At 47.8% G+C, this 13,620-nt stretch overlaps 1 protein-coding gene across 7 annotated transcripts in view; it reads left to right on the top strand.

The window, feature by feature from the left end:
* Positions 1-266: 266 nt before the first annotated feature.
* Positions 267-13,620, top strand: part of LOC102116527 (patr class I histocompatibility antigen, B-2 alpha chain-like) — a 30,363-nt gene continuing 17,009 nt past the window's right edge. Inside the window, exons 1-7 of one of the 7 annotated variants that reach the window (XR_012434005.1) lie at positions 267-359; positions 489-758; positions 1,004-1,279; positions 1,854-2,126; positions 2,231-2,347; positions 4,685-5,504; positions 6,064-6,491. Coding sequence is in view for 5 of the 7 variants with exons in the window: in XM_065543017.2 (XP_065399089.1) it covers positions 296-359; positions 489-758; positions 1,004-1,279; positions 1,854-2,126; positions 2,231-2,347; positions 2,789-2,976 (1,188 nt within the window). In the remaining 2 variants the exon portion in view is untranslated. Of the gene's footprint in view, positions 360-488; positions 759-1,003; positions 1,280-1,853; positions 2,127-2,230; positions 2,348-2,770; positions 2,998-3,169; positions 3,596-4,684; positions 6,492-13,620 lie in introns of those variants that run through there. The other 6 variants (XR_012434004.1, XM_065543018.1, XM_065543017.2 and 3 more) reach the window with 6 other exon arrangements.

Below are 13,620 nucleotides of genomic sequence, written 5' to 3' on the forward strand. Positions count from 1 at the left end.
AGGCTTGGTGTCGGAGAGGGATCAGGATGAAGTCCCAGGTCCTGGGCGTGGCTCTCAGGGCCTCGGGTCTTATCTGCATTGGGGAGGCACTGGGTTGGGGATTCCCCACTCCCCTAGTTTCACTTCTCCCAACAGTGTCGGGTCCTTCTTCCAGGATACTCGTGACGCTCCCAGTTCCCACTCTCATTGGGTGTCGGATGTCTAGAGAAGCCAATCAGCGTCGCCGCGGTCTCAGTTCTACAGTCCCCACGCTCCCACCCGGACTCAGAGTCTCCTCAGACGCCGAGATGCGGTCATGGCGCCCCGAACCGTCCTCCTGCTGCTCTCGGGGGCCCTGGCCCTGACCGAGACCTGGGCCGGTGAGTGCGGGGTCGGGAGGGAAACGGCCTCTGCGGGGAGGAGCGAGGGGACCGCAGGCGGGGGCGCAGGACCCGGGGAGCCGCGCGGGGAGGAGGGTCGGGCGGGTCTCAGCCTCTCCTCGCCCCCAGGCTCGCACTCCTTGAGGTATTTCAGCACCGCCGTGTCCCGGCCCGGCCGCGGGGAGCCCCGCTTCATCTCCGTGGGCTACGTGGACGACACGCAGTTCCTGCGGTTCGACAGCGACGCCGCGAGTCCGAGGATGGAGCCGCGGGCGCCGTGGGCGGAGCAGGAGGGGCCGGAGTATTGGGAAGAGCAGACAGGGCTCGCCAAGGACATCACACAATCTTTCCGAGTGGGCCTGGGGAACCTGCGCGGCTACTACAACCAGAGCGAGGCGGGTGAGTGGTCCCGGCCTGGGGCGCAGGTCACGACCCCTCCCCATCCCCCACGGATGGCCCGGGTCTCCCCGAGTCTCCGGGTTCGAGATCCGCCCCGAGGCCGCGGGACCCGCCCAGACCCTCGACCGGGGAGAGCCCCAGGCGCCTTTACCCGGCTTCATTTTCAGTTGAGGCCAAAGTCCTCGCGGGTTGGTCGGGGCGGGGCGGGGCTCGGTGGGCGGGGCTGACCGCGGAGGCGGGGCCAGGGTCTCACACCCTCCAGTGGATGTTTGGCTGCGACCTGGGGCCCGACGGGCGCCTCCTCCGCGGGTATCACCAGTTCGCCTACGACGGCAAGGATTACATCGCCCTGAACGGAGACCTGCGTTCCTGGACCGCGGCAGACACGGCGGCTCAGATAACCCAGCGCAAGTGGGAGGCGGCCCGCGAGGCAGAGCAGATGAGAGCCTACCTGGAGGGGACGTGCCTGGAGTGGCTCCGCAGACACCTGGAGAACGGGAAGGAGACGCTGCAGCGCGCGGGTACCAGGGGCAATGGGGCGCCTTCCCCATCACCTCTAGATCTCCCGGGATGGCCTCCCATGAGGAGGAGAGGAAAATGGGATCAGCGCTATAATGTCGCCCTCCCTTGAATGGAGAATGGCATGAGTTTTCCTGATTTCCTCTGAGGGCCCCTCTGCTCTCTAGGACAATTAAGGGATGACGTCTCTGAGGACATGGTGGGGAAGACAGTCCCTAGAATACAGATCAGGGGTCCCCTTTGACTCCTGCAGCAACTTTGGGCACCGTGAATTTTTCTCTCAGGCCTTGTTCTCTGCCTCACACTCAATGTGTCTGAAGGTCTGATTCTAGCTTTTCTGAGTCCCTCGGCCTCCACTCAGGTCAGGACCAGAAGTCCCTGTTCCTCCCTCAGAGACTAGAACTCTCCAAGGAATAGGAGATTATCCCAGATGCCTGTGTCCAGGCTGGTGTCTGGCTTCCGTGCTCCCTTCCCCACCCCAGGTGTCCTGTTCATTCTCAGGGTGGTCACATGGGTGCTGCTGGGGTGTCCCATGAGAGATGCAAAGCGCCTGAATTTTCTGACTCTTCCCATCAGACCCCCCAAAGACACACGTGACCCACCACCCCGTCTCTGACCATGAGGCCACCCTGAGGTGCTGGGCCCTGGGCTTCTACCCTGCGGAGATCACACTGACCTGGCAGCGGGATGGGGAGGACCAAACTCAGGACACCGAGCTTGTGGAGACCAGGCCAGTAGGAGATGGAACCTTCCAGAAGTGGGCAGCTGTGGTGGTGCCTTCTGAAGAGCAGAGATACACGTGCCATGTGCAGCATAAGGGGCTGCCGGAGCCCCTCACCCTGAGATGGGGTAAGAAGTGGGATGAGGGGTCATGTCTCTTCTCAGGGGAAACAGGAGCCCTTCTGGAGCCCTTCAGCAGGGTCAGGGCCCTTCACCTTCCCCTCCTTTCCCAGAGCCATCTTCCCAGTCCACCATCCCCATCGTGGGCATCGTTGCTGGCCTGGCTGTCCTAGCAGTTGTGGTCACTGGAGCTGTGGTCGCTGCTGTGATGTGGAGGAGGAAGAGCTCAGGTAGGGAAAGGGTGTGGGGTGGGGTCTGGGTTTTCTTGTCCCGCTGGGGGTTTCAAACCCCAGGTAGAAGTGTTCCCTGACTCATTACTGGGAAGCAACATCCACACAGGGGCTAACCCAGCCTGGGGCCCTGTGTGCCAGCACTTACTCTTTTGTGCAGCACATGTGACAATGAAGGACAGATGTATCACCTTGATGGTTGTGCTGTTGGGGTCCTGATTCCAGCATTCACGAGTCAGGGGAAGGTCCCTGCTAAGGACAGACCTTAGGAGGGCAGTTGGTCCAGGACCCACACCTGCTTTCCTCCTGTTTGCTGATCCTGCCCTGGGTCTGTAGTCATAGTTCTGGAAATTTCTTTTGGGTCCAAGACTAGGAGGTTCCTCTAAGATCTCATGACCCTGCTTCCTCCCTGTCCCCTCACAGGACATTTTCTTGCTACAGGTGGAAGAGGAGGGAGCTACTCTCTCCTTACATGCAGGAGCTACACTTCTCCTGCGTGTAAGTGGTGGGGGTGGGAGTGTGGAGAACCTCACCCATCCCGTAATTCCTCCTGTCCCACGTCTCCTGTGGGCTCTGACAAGGTCCTGTTTTTGTTCTACCCCAGCCAGCGACAGTGCCCAGGGCTCTGATGTGTCTCTCACGGCTTGAAAAGCTGAGATTCTTGGGGTCTAGAGTAGGCTGGGGGGGTGGGGGTGGGGCAGAGGGGAAAGGCCTGCATAATGGAGATTCTTTGATTGGGACGTTTCAAGTGTGTGGTGGCTGTTCATAGTGTCATCACTTACCATGACTGACTTGAATTTGTTCATGAGTGTTGTTTTCTGTAGCCTGAGATAACTGTCTTGTGTGGGGCTGAGATGCAGGATTTCTTCACGCCTCTCCTTTTGTGACTTCAAGAGACTCTGGCATCTCTTTCTGCAAAGGCATCTGAATGTGTCTGTGTCCCTGTTAGCATAATGTGAGGAGGTGGAGAGACAGCCCACCCCGTGTCCACCGTGACCCCTGTTCCCACGCTGACCAGTGTTTCCTCCCCAGTCATCTTTCCTGTTCCAGAGAGGTGGGGCTGGATGTCTCCATCTCAGTCTCAACTTTATGTGCACTGAGCTGCAACTTCTTACTTCCCTACTGAAAATAAGAATCTGAATATAAATTTGTTTTCTCAAATATCTGCTATGAGAGGTTGATGGATTATTTAAATAAGTAAACCCTAGAATTTCAGAGAGCAAATAAAGACCTAAGAACCTTCCAGAATCTGCATGTTCGCTGTGTTGAGTCTGTTGCAGGTGGGGGTGGAGAAGGCTGTGAGTAGCCCAGTGTGGACTGGGCCTGTGCCTAGTTGCTGTTCAGTTCTTTGTGGGCTTTATGTGGTCAGTCCTCAGCTGGGTCCCCTTCACTGCTCCATCGTCCTTGTCCCATCAGTGGAAACTTGTCCAGTGGGAACTGTGACCACAGAGGCTCAGACATCGCCCAGGGTGGCTCCTGAACACGGGGGTCTCTGTGCATTCTGAGACAAATTTTCAGAGCCATTCACCTCCTGCCCTGCTTCTAGAGCTTCTGTTCTGCTCTGCTCCCCTGCCCTCTCTCCCTGCCCTGGTTCTTGTGATCTTGGTGCTGAATCCAATCCTAACTCATGAATCTATAAAGCAGAGTCTAATTTAGACTTACATTTGTCTGTGAAATTGGACCCATCATCAAGGACTGTTCTTTCCTGAAGAGAGAACCTGGTTGTGAGCTGCAGTGTGCTGGGGGGGGGGGGCACCAAGGGAGTGATTGACTGTGGAAAAGAATGACGGCAAGGACTGAACCCTGGACCTCCAGTTGTAAGGGATGTGATCACACCACACCCAGAGCAGACTGCGCAGTTCTGACCCCAAGTCTAGAGGACCCTTAGGCAAGGAACTTCCGTGTGTACGGGGATCACCCGAACGTGGTGCTGAGATCCAGGAAGCCTGGAGTCGAGCTACAGATTCTGTATTTATGACAAGGCTGGAGCTCATGTTGCTGGTCTCCAGATTACGTTTGGAGTATCAAGAATAGCAGGATCCCACATGTCTGAGCATCAGCCTCACCTCTAGGGCTTGTTATATAAACGATTCCTTGGTCGTATGCATAATACTCTGAGACAGGGGTTCTGGGGAGTGGCCTGAGTATTTTCTAAGCCCCACCAGCAATCCTGTTGCTCGGCCAGATTGGGAACCACTGAGATCAGAGAGTGCCCAGGGTGGGTGGGTGGAGTTGGTTTTCAAACCTGTTTAAAAGAGGATTTTTCTCACAGTAAGAAAAGGGAGGATGTATATCATCAGTTATGAGATGTGACATTCCCTGTTGTTCTCTCCACAGTGGGGTGGAGGCCAGGTAGAGAATTCAGGATGTGGCTCTCGCACAAGGAACACCTGTGAATGCTGCTCTCTGACACCCACCCACAGACTCATTTCCCACTCACTTCTTGGAGCAAACTATGGAAAACAGATTTCTGTAATGTACACATAAAGTCGTATATCTGGTATTGGGGGCTAGTTTTATTGTGGAGATGGCCACAGAAGCAGGCTGGAACCTACACATCCAGGAACAGAATCCACAGCCCCCCCTGGATCAGGCCCCTCCTAGGAACAACTGCCCCTGCTGCTGAGCACAGACGCCACTGCTCACACCTCTGACACCTGGTGCTGGACACTGGACCCTGAGGCCAGGGGAGACGTCACTGCTGCACCTGGAAACTGGACATCACTACTGTCACTCAGCCATCTTTACTAAAATGTGTTCTGCACAGTCCCAGCCTCTCTGTCACCTCATTCTGGCTCCGAGGCTGGCAGTGATATAGGAGTTAAGAAGAAATTATTTAGACAGGTAGTGAGGGTACGGAAGACTTTTAATGAAAAGCAGGCTCCAAATTATTTTCTTTTCTAACAAGGTGCAGCCTGTAATATCAAGCATCAGACATAGACAAGTAAGCTGGAAGCTTGCACGGGTGAATGCCGGCAGCTGTGCGAATAGGAATAGGACACCTGGGACTGGGCATGTTCACAATGGCAACTCCATCTTCCCTTCTCTTTGCCAGGCACGTTTACAGTAAGGAGCAGAAGACATGGTGCCGGCCAAGTGGAAAGCCCATTTGCATAATAGGATGAGGGTGGGGTGAACAGCCTTCCACTGGCACTATGTAAATATCACACCTGGTCCAAACAACCTGTGGGCCCTACATAAATCAGACACCATCTCCTCAAGCCTGCCTGTAAAATCCGATGCACTCCCACTCCAGGCCAGAATTCCCTTTTGGGTGCCCCTCTCTCTCACAAGAAGACAGCTGTTCCCCTTTGTCTTTCTTTTGCCTATTAAATGCTTTGCTCCTAAACTCACTCCTCGTGTGTCAGTGTCCTTAATCTTCTTGGCGTGAGATGACACACCCTTAGTATTTACCTAGGACAATGACACCTCTTCAGCAGGTGGTCATCGGACTGGTGGAGCTTAAGACGCATGTCCATGATCAACTGCAGGGTGACTGGAGTGTTGTCCTCTTCCAAGGAGGGAGGTGGTGTCTGTCTTCTCTCAACATCTTTCATGTTGTAAACAAAAAAAAAACATCAAAGCCACCCCCTCCTAACCATCTCAATTGACACCCTCAGCCACGGTGCTCAAAAGTTAACCTGAAAGACTGAGGCCACTATGGGAAGCAGGTGTTGAACATGCCTCATTATGCCGTCTTCTCTTTTGAAATTCAGGAAAAGCTGACCAGCATTTACCACCAACAGAGACCTTCAATCTGATCAGAAACATTTACAATCTATTCTCTCTGAAGCCTGGCACCTGGAGGCGTCATCTGCGTGAGAAAATTTTGGACTCCACAACCTCTTATCATAACCCAGATGTTCCTTTCTGTTGATAGTAACTCAACCAATTGCCAATCAGAAAAATTAAAAATCTAATTATAACCCAGAAGCACTACCCCGCAACCCTTGCTTACTTCAAATTGTCCCAACTTTCTGGATTGAAACAACGTATAGCTTATTGATGTCTCATATGTTCCTAAAATGTATAAAACCAACCTAAGCCCCAACCACCTTGAGCACATGTTCTCAGGGTCTCCTGAGGACTGCATCATGGGCTGTGGTCCCTCATTTTTGGCTCAAAATTAATCTCTTCAAATATGTTACCGAGTTTGACTCTTTTCATTGACAGTGTGGAATTCTGGTGTAGTAAGAGGGTTCAAGTGCTGGATGTGAGGGGTGGGAAAAAGTGACAAATTTTAATTCTTGGAGCAGTGATCCAGGAAGAGAACTTTATCTGGTACCTGGTAGGCACGCAGAGTGGCTGAATGAACCAAGACTAATAAATAACATATCCCTTGAGGATAGATTATTACATCAAGTTTTTGTCTATCCCAGTTTATAGTCTAGATTATTGGAGTGGCATTGTGTGATGATGAAATGATTATTCAAACATCTTTCCTCAGCATTGTCTCTTACTAGGATTAAAACACCCAGGTTTGTAAGACCTCAGAGGTTCTGGGTCCACACCAATGTTTTATATTAATATCTGTATTTTCTTATATGTGGAAATATTTCTGGGGAGAGAATCTCTAACATTTATTAGTTTTTATGTGACACCCTCAAAGGCCTAAAAAATCCTAACTTCTAGGTTAGAGGTGGGACCATTCCACGTCTGGACAATGAACAGCTGGTAGTAACCTGTGTTTAATAGATTAGGGAGTGAAGTAAATGCTTACATTTTGTTTATCTTTTCCTCTGGGACCAAAAAGATAGAGGTGTGCTTGCTTACTCTTACTCTAAGTTTCTCTCTGTGGGATGGTGATGGGGTTTTCCTCCACCCAAATTTCTGATTCTCCAACAGCAGCTGGGAGTCCTAGAGTTTGACTCTATTCTGATACTAACTACCTGGAGTTCACCTCGGGCTCCACAGGTTTAAGGGCTCAATCCCACAAGTCTGTCCTCACTTCAGATGCAAGTCCCAAGTATCGGGTCCCAGGTTACCTGCACTTCTGTCTATCATGGCTGCAAAGTCAGGGGTCTCTCACCTCCCAAGGACTGATAATTCTTAAATTAACTCAAAGAACTCAGGACGTTGCTATAGTCACGTAAACCAAAAAACCTCTGAGACAGGTCTCAGTCAGTTTAGAAGTTGATTTTGCCGAGCTGAAGATGCACCTTGGAAACAGAGACATAAATCATTGTAGCATCTGTGGCCCGTGCTTTTTCCTAACAGGGTTTGAGGACTGCAATATTTATAGGGGAAAGAGCAGCCAGGAGAGGAAAAAAACAGTCAACTATGCATTCATCTCGTGCTCAGTAAATCTGCATTTTACATAAGATAAAGTAAACCTTGGGAAGAAAAGTCACCTGGTGGGTGAAGGGATGATGTCTAGTCTTGTCTTTGTCCTGGACCTGTGAAGATAAGCTGTTAATTTACACTGTCAGGGGGAAATTCAACAAAACTCCATTTTAGAGTAAAGATGTTGGGGCCCACAAGGAATTATCTTGTGAGCAGTTTGTGAGGGAGGCCACCTGGGGAATAATGGGGTCTTCTATCTTTGCAGTTATTTGTATAGGAACAAAAGAAAGGCAGTTTTGCCATCACTCAGTCTCCAAACTTAACTTTTCCCTTTGGTATAGTGAATTTGGAGTCCTGAAATTTTACTTTCCTTTCACACTCAGTATTGCAGTTCTTTTATTTTTATAGCTTAAATCCCCACCTTTTTGGCACCTGAGACCGGTTTCACGGAAGACAGTTTTTCCATGGAGCAGTGGAGGTGGCGGAAGGCAGAGGGAAATGGTTTTGGATGAAACTGTTGCACCTCAGATGATCAGGCATTAGTCTTTCATAAGGAGCATGCAACCTAGATCTCTTGCATGCAGAGCTCACAATAGGGCTCTTGCTTCTATGAGAATCTAATTCCGCCACTGATCTGACAGGAGGCAGAACTCTGGTGGTCATGCTCATGCTCTCTCACTCACTGATCACCTCCTGCTGTGCGATCTGGTTCCTACCAGGCCAGAAACTTGTACCAGTCCACAGCCCGGGGGTTAGGGACCCCTGGTTTAAATTATGCCACTATAGCAGAACACCTGAGACTGGATAACTTATAACAAACAGAAATTTGTTTCATTCATGGTGTGGAGGATGGGAATTCCCAAATCAAGGGACTGTATCTGGTAGAAAACAAAAGGACAAGAGAGGGTGAGTGGTAGGGGGAAAAGGAAGTCAAACTCACAGGCTCAGGTCCTTTTATGATGAGTCTTAATGCATTAATGAAGGCAGAGCTCTGATGGTCCAATCACCTCTCAAAGGTCCCATTTCTTAAAAATGTTGCATTCGGGAAGAAATATCCAACAGATACTTTTTTGGGGAAACATTCAAACCACAGCAGTTATAAAGGATACAAATGAGCAACCAGATGAAGAGGTGCACAGGGTGAGGTCTGGAAGGGCTCTGAGCACAGGAGCCTCTGTCCCCATGGAGATGGAGTTCACCACCCTCCCAGCACATGGACACATGGATGTGCTCACCAACTGGGAAGTTCTCCGAAACCCAATCTCTAGAGGTTTCTATGTAAATTTCATTGTGTAGGCAAGATTAATTAAATCACTGGCCATTGTGTGACTGAACTCAACCTCGAGCCTCTCTTTCCTTCCCAGACTTTAGGGATGGGGCTAAAAGTTCCAATCCTCTAATCACAGCTTCATGTTTCTGGCAACCAGCTCCCATTCTGAAGCTATCTAGGAACCCCTCACCCTATAGTCATCTCATTGCCATATTGAAGTCATGTTTATCACTGAGGAGACTGCAAATGTTCTAGAACCCAGTTGTCAGGAAACAGGGACAAAGACCACATATTTTTATTGGACGACAGATCGCACCCTGGTTTTGACCACATTATCTCTTCTTATAATATTTATTATTTTATTTTAGAGTTAATCTCTTGCTCTGTTGCCCAGGGTAGAATGCAGTGGCACAATCATAGCTCACTGTAACCTCAAATTCCTGGACTCAAGTGATCCTTCTGCCTCGGCCTCCTGAGCAGATAGCATTACAGGTGCACACCACCATGCCCAACTAATTTTTAAATGTTTTATAGGAATGGGTCTCACTATTTTGCAGAGGCTGGTCTCAAATCCTGACCTTAAACGATGTTCCTACCATTGCCTCCCAAACTGATGGAATTACAAGCTTGAGCCACTGTGTCTGGCCAATCACAGATCTCCTATACCAGAAGAATCATAACAGTGAAAAGATCCTGGTACATTACCAGAATCCTCTTTGGTCATTAACAATTATCCCAGTGCAGTCCAAAAATAGGAATAGTCTCAGCAACACATGGCTGCACGCTTTCAGGCATCTGGTGAAATCGAGCTAAGAGACAATACTCTTTCTTACTTATACCTCTTTCGAGTAGTTCATGTAACATTGGATTTTCCTCATTACATAACCCATGTGTTCATTCATTTACCCTCAGCTACTATTTCTTTTTCTCTTCATTTATACTAAACATTTACAATTTCGGAAGGAACACTAGGTTCTGCTGCTGTTCTGGCTTGGACTGCAGGGACCAATACTGTTCTAGCAATTGTCTCACATCATCCATTTCAGTTCATAGAGGGTAGGGTTATGCAGGTAGAGAACTGGGTGGCTATCTGACCCCAGGCAATACAGCTGCATTCAGTGTTAGTCCCAACTTTGCCAGGTGCAGTGAAGGCACAACCTACTTCTCCAGGCCTTTAGGAATTATTACATAAAGGACATAAAATATATTTACCGTTTCTTGCTTAGGAATAATTCCTGTTTCTGGACTCTATTTCCATCCCTAGTCCTGGGACCACTGCATCAGGGATGAGAAAAGCAAGTTGAGGTGAATTACAGTCATCATTCCAGTGTCCTCCCACCATGGGAAGGAATATATGTAGATCACACCAGCACCTTCCCCTGATCCACCAGGAAAAGAGAGGATACTGTCATGTCAAGTGTGAGCACACTCATGAAGGTGTACAAGCCCAATCTTTATGCTTGTTTCCCCTTTCTCTTGGGGAGACAAGCCCCTTGTTCTCTTGCTTTATACACCTAGTGTTTCAGTTGACTATTTTAATTCTCTATGGAACTCTCCCTTTGAGGAGGACATCACTCTGACTATTGTTGGACATTTTGAGCAAGTGCCTTTTCTGGTGTAAAGAAATGTCAATCAGTGTTCCACATGGTTGCTGTATCTCCCATTCAAGTTCTTTTGTAGCACTCCTACCATGTGCATCTGAGATAAAGGAGGGACCTCTTTTAGAAGCCTACCAGGGCCTCCCAACATGGAAATAAAGGAAAACCTTCAGTTTCTTCAAGAGAAATTCCAGGCACCTTGCCAGCCCTAAAAAGTAAGTGAGTGACTTTATAAGTAAGAAGGTAGTGATAGCTTAAAACAATAGCCAAGGAAGTTAGAGTCACAAGATGTTTGAATCTCTATACAAACTGACAATAATATCTTAATATATGTCCCTGAGTTGTTTTTCAGAAACATGGAATCCCACCTAATAAATCCACTGACAAGGAGACCTCAGATAAGGGGAAACTGAGGACTGAACTCTGACCCCCATTCTTTGTTCTAAATTTTTTCCTGAGGGGCCTGGAGAGAGTCAAGCCCACAGGCCAGGCCTGAACATTCCTCTCTACTGCCCCCAACTATGTAAGGAAGCTTTGCTTCTTTATCTATCACAAATCAGAGAGTCTTTAAATCTACCTAAGACCTGTAAGCTCCCTCATCAGGATATTCCGACTTTTAAGGCCAAACCAATGTATAATTTCCATGCACAGTTTTATGATGTCTGTAACTCTGCTTTCCTAATTAGTCCTGCCTTTAAAAACCTTTGCTTGTAACCCATCAAGGAGGTTGGGTCTTAAGTGTGAGTTGCCTGATTCTCCTTGCTTGGCGCCCTACATAAAAATGCCCTCCTTTCTCCCACAACAAAATCTCAGTGTGGATGTTTGCCTTTACTGCACCAGGTGAGTGGACCCCATTCAGTTTGGTAGCACACCTACCACTAGTTGAACAAGTTCCACTCCATGGTAAGTATCTATTCTTGCGAAGACCCATTTGCTGCCTCTTGGGGCTAAAGGTAACAGTCTCACTTGCCAGCTATGTATTTTCAAGGCCTTCCCGTAAGATAATCTGCCATCTAGCCATATGCTGTCTCTGTCTTTTTGTTGTTGTTAAAGAAAACACTTCTTATGGGTATTTTGTGGCTGTGAAGTGGGGAATGCAAGAGGAATATGTCTTGATGCCACCTCTCTCTGCATTGCTACAGCCCCTAGTGTCTACTTATTTCATGGACCCAGGTGAATTAAGTAGAATTAAATCCACAAGCAAACATGTGGATTTATTTTTTTTTAGATGTGGTCTTGATATGTTTCCTTGGCTAGGATCAAATGTTGCTCAGGCTAAACTCTACCCTCTGGACTCAAGCTATCCTTCTGCCTCAACCACTCTCACAGCTGGAATTACACGTGCACCTGGCAAACCCTTGGATGTAAATGCTTGTTGACTGCAATCACCTTCCAAACCTGGAAGGGAGTTATTCTGAGCGGCATTGAACAGCACTGAGGGGATGGTGCTAAACCATTCATGAGAAATTGCCCCCATGATCCAATCCCCTCCCTCCATGTCCCACCTTTAATGCTGGGGATCACACATTGATGAGAGATTCAGTCAAGAACAACATTCACTCTACATCAGGAATCCACATGTCTTACATTAGTGAGCCTCTCAAATTATCATAGTGATTTCCATAAGACTGTCTCATACAGGGATTTTTTCATAGGCAACTTTCCCATTGCTCTCCTGATTAATTATATGACCAGGCCATTAGTCACTGTCTGTAAGTCAGTAAAAACCAAAACATAGGAGCTTTATCATTGTTCAATTCTTCCACCACTGCTAAGAAAACACCATGCAATTCAGTCCACAAGAGCTGTTCTGTTTTTATCTTCTTTGATCAAAGTGGCAGACCTCCAAACAGGATGTTGTCCATTCATCTTGTAAATGCTGTACACAAGCCAACCAGCTGTTTGTGGGTCAGTTGACTGATACTGCAGTTCAAATCCCAGCGCTGTCTGCTGCAGAGTTCCATCTACCTTCAGGAAGGTCAGTGTTTTGTTTAATTTACATCTTCAATGAATAGGATGAACCCCACCCATACTATAGGCATCAATCTACTTTACTCAGTCTAGCTATTTATGTGTTAATATTATCCAAGAAATATCCTCACAAATCATCCAGAATAATGCTTGATCACCTATCTGGGCACCATGGTTCAGCCAAGATCACAGATAAAATTGTTTATGACATTCTTCAATATAACAACACTCTGAGGAAATTAGCCTTTGACCTAATAAAACAAAGAGCAAACAACTGTTTCTAAAAATTTACAACCAATAGTCAAAAGCCCTCTCTATAAATTGTTGCTCAAGTTCACTCTATAATTGTGGGTGAAAAAAACTATGGATTTGTTGAAAACCATAGAAAGAGAGAAAATTAAAAAAAAAAACAGAAAATGAAAAAAAATAATAAAGATGTCAGCAGTTATTTCACTGGAAACAATGCAAATGAGGAGACAGACGAGCAACATCTTTTTTTTTTTTTTTTTTTTTTTGAGACGGAGTCTCACTCTGCTGCCCTGGCTGGAGTGCAGCTGCGCGATCTCGGCTCACTGCAAGCTCCACCTCCCAGGTTCACGCCATTCTCCTGCCTCAGCCTCCCCAGTAGCTGGGACTACAGGCGTCCGCTACCACGCCCGGCTAATTTTTTGTATTTTTAGTAGAGACGGGGTTTTACCCTGTTAGCCAAGATGGTCTGGATCTCCTGACCTCATGATCCGCCCGCCTCAGCCTCCCAAAGTCCTGGAATTACAGGTGTGCGCCATCACGCCCGGCCAATATCTTTAAAAACATAAAAGGAAAATGCTGTGAAACTAGATTCTATTCCCAGAAAATAATACCTTTTTCCAACATATCTCTGTATAATTTTAATTGACAAATCATAATACGTTCATGAGATACTGGGTAATATACTGATATATGTATACCATATGTAATGATTAAATCAAGCTAATTAACATACCCTGAACATATCTATAAAAAAATACAGGGATTTTAGATATATAGGTAGTGAAAAACATAACCGGCCGACCTAAACTATAATAAATGTTTCAGTCCTCCAGGCAAAAAGAAAATTAAGGGACTCGTTGGCACAGCATTTAATGATGAAGAGACAGCTTCATCGACCCCTC

The sequence above is a fragment of the Macaca fascicularis genome, chromosome 4, assembly GCF_037993035.2.
Source record: "Macaca fascicularis isolate 582-1 chromosome 4, T2T-MFA8v1.1".
Lineage (NCBI taxonomy): Eukaryota > Metazoa > Chordata > Mammalia > Primates > Cercopithecidae > Macaca > Macaca fascicularis.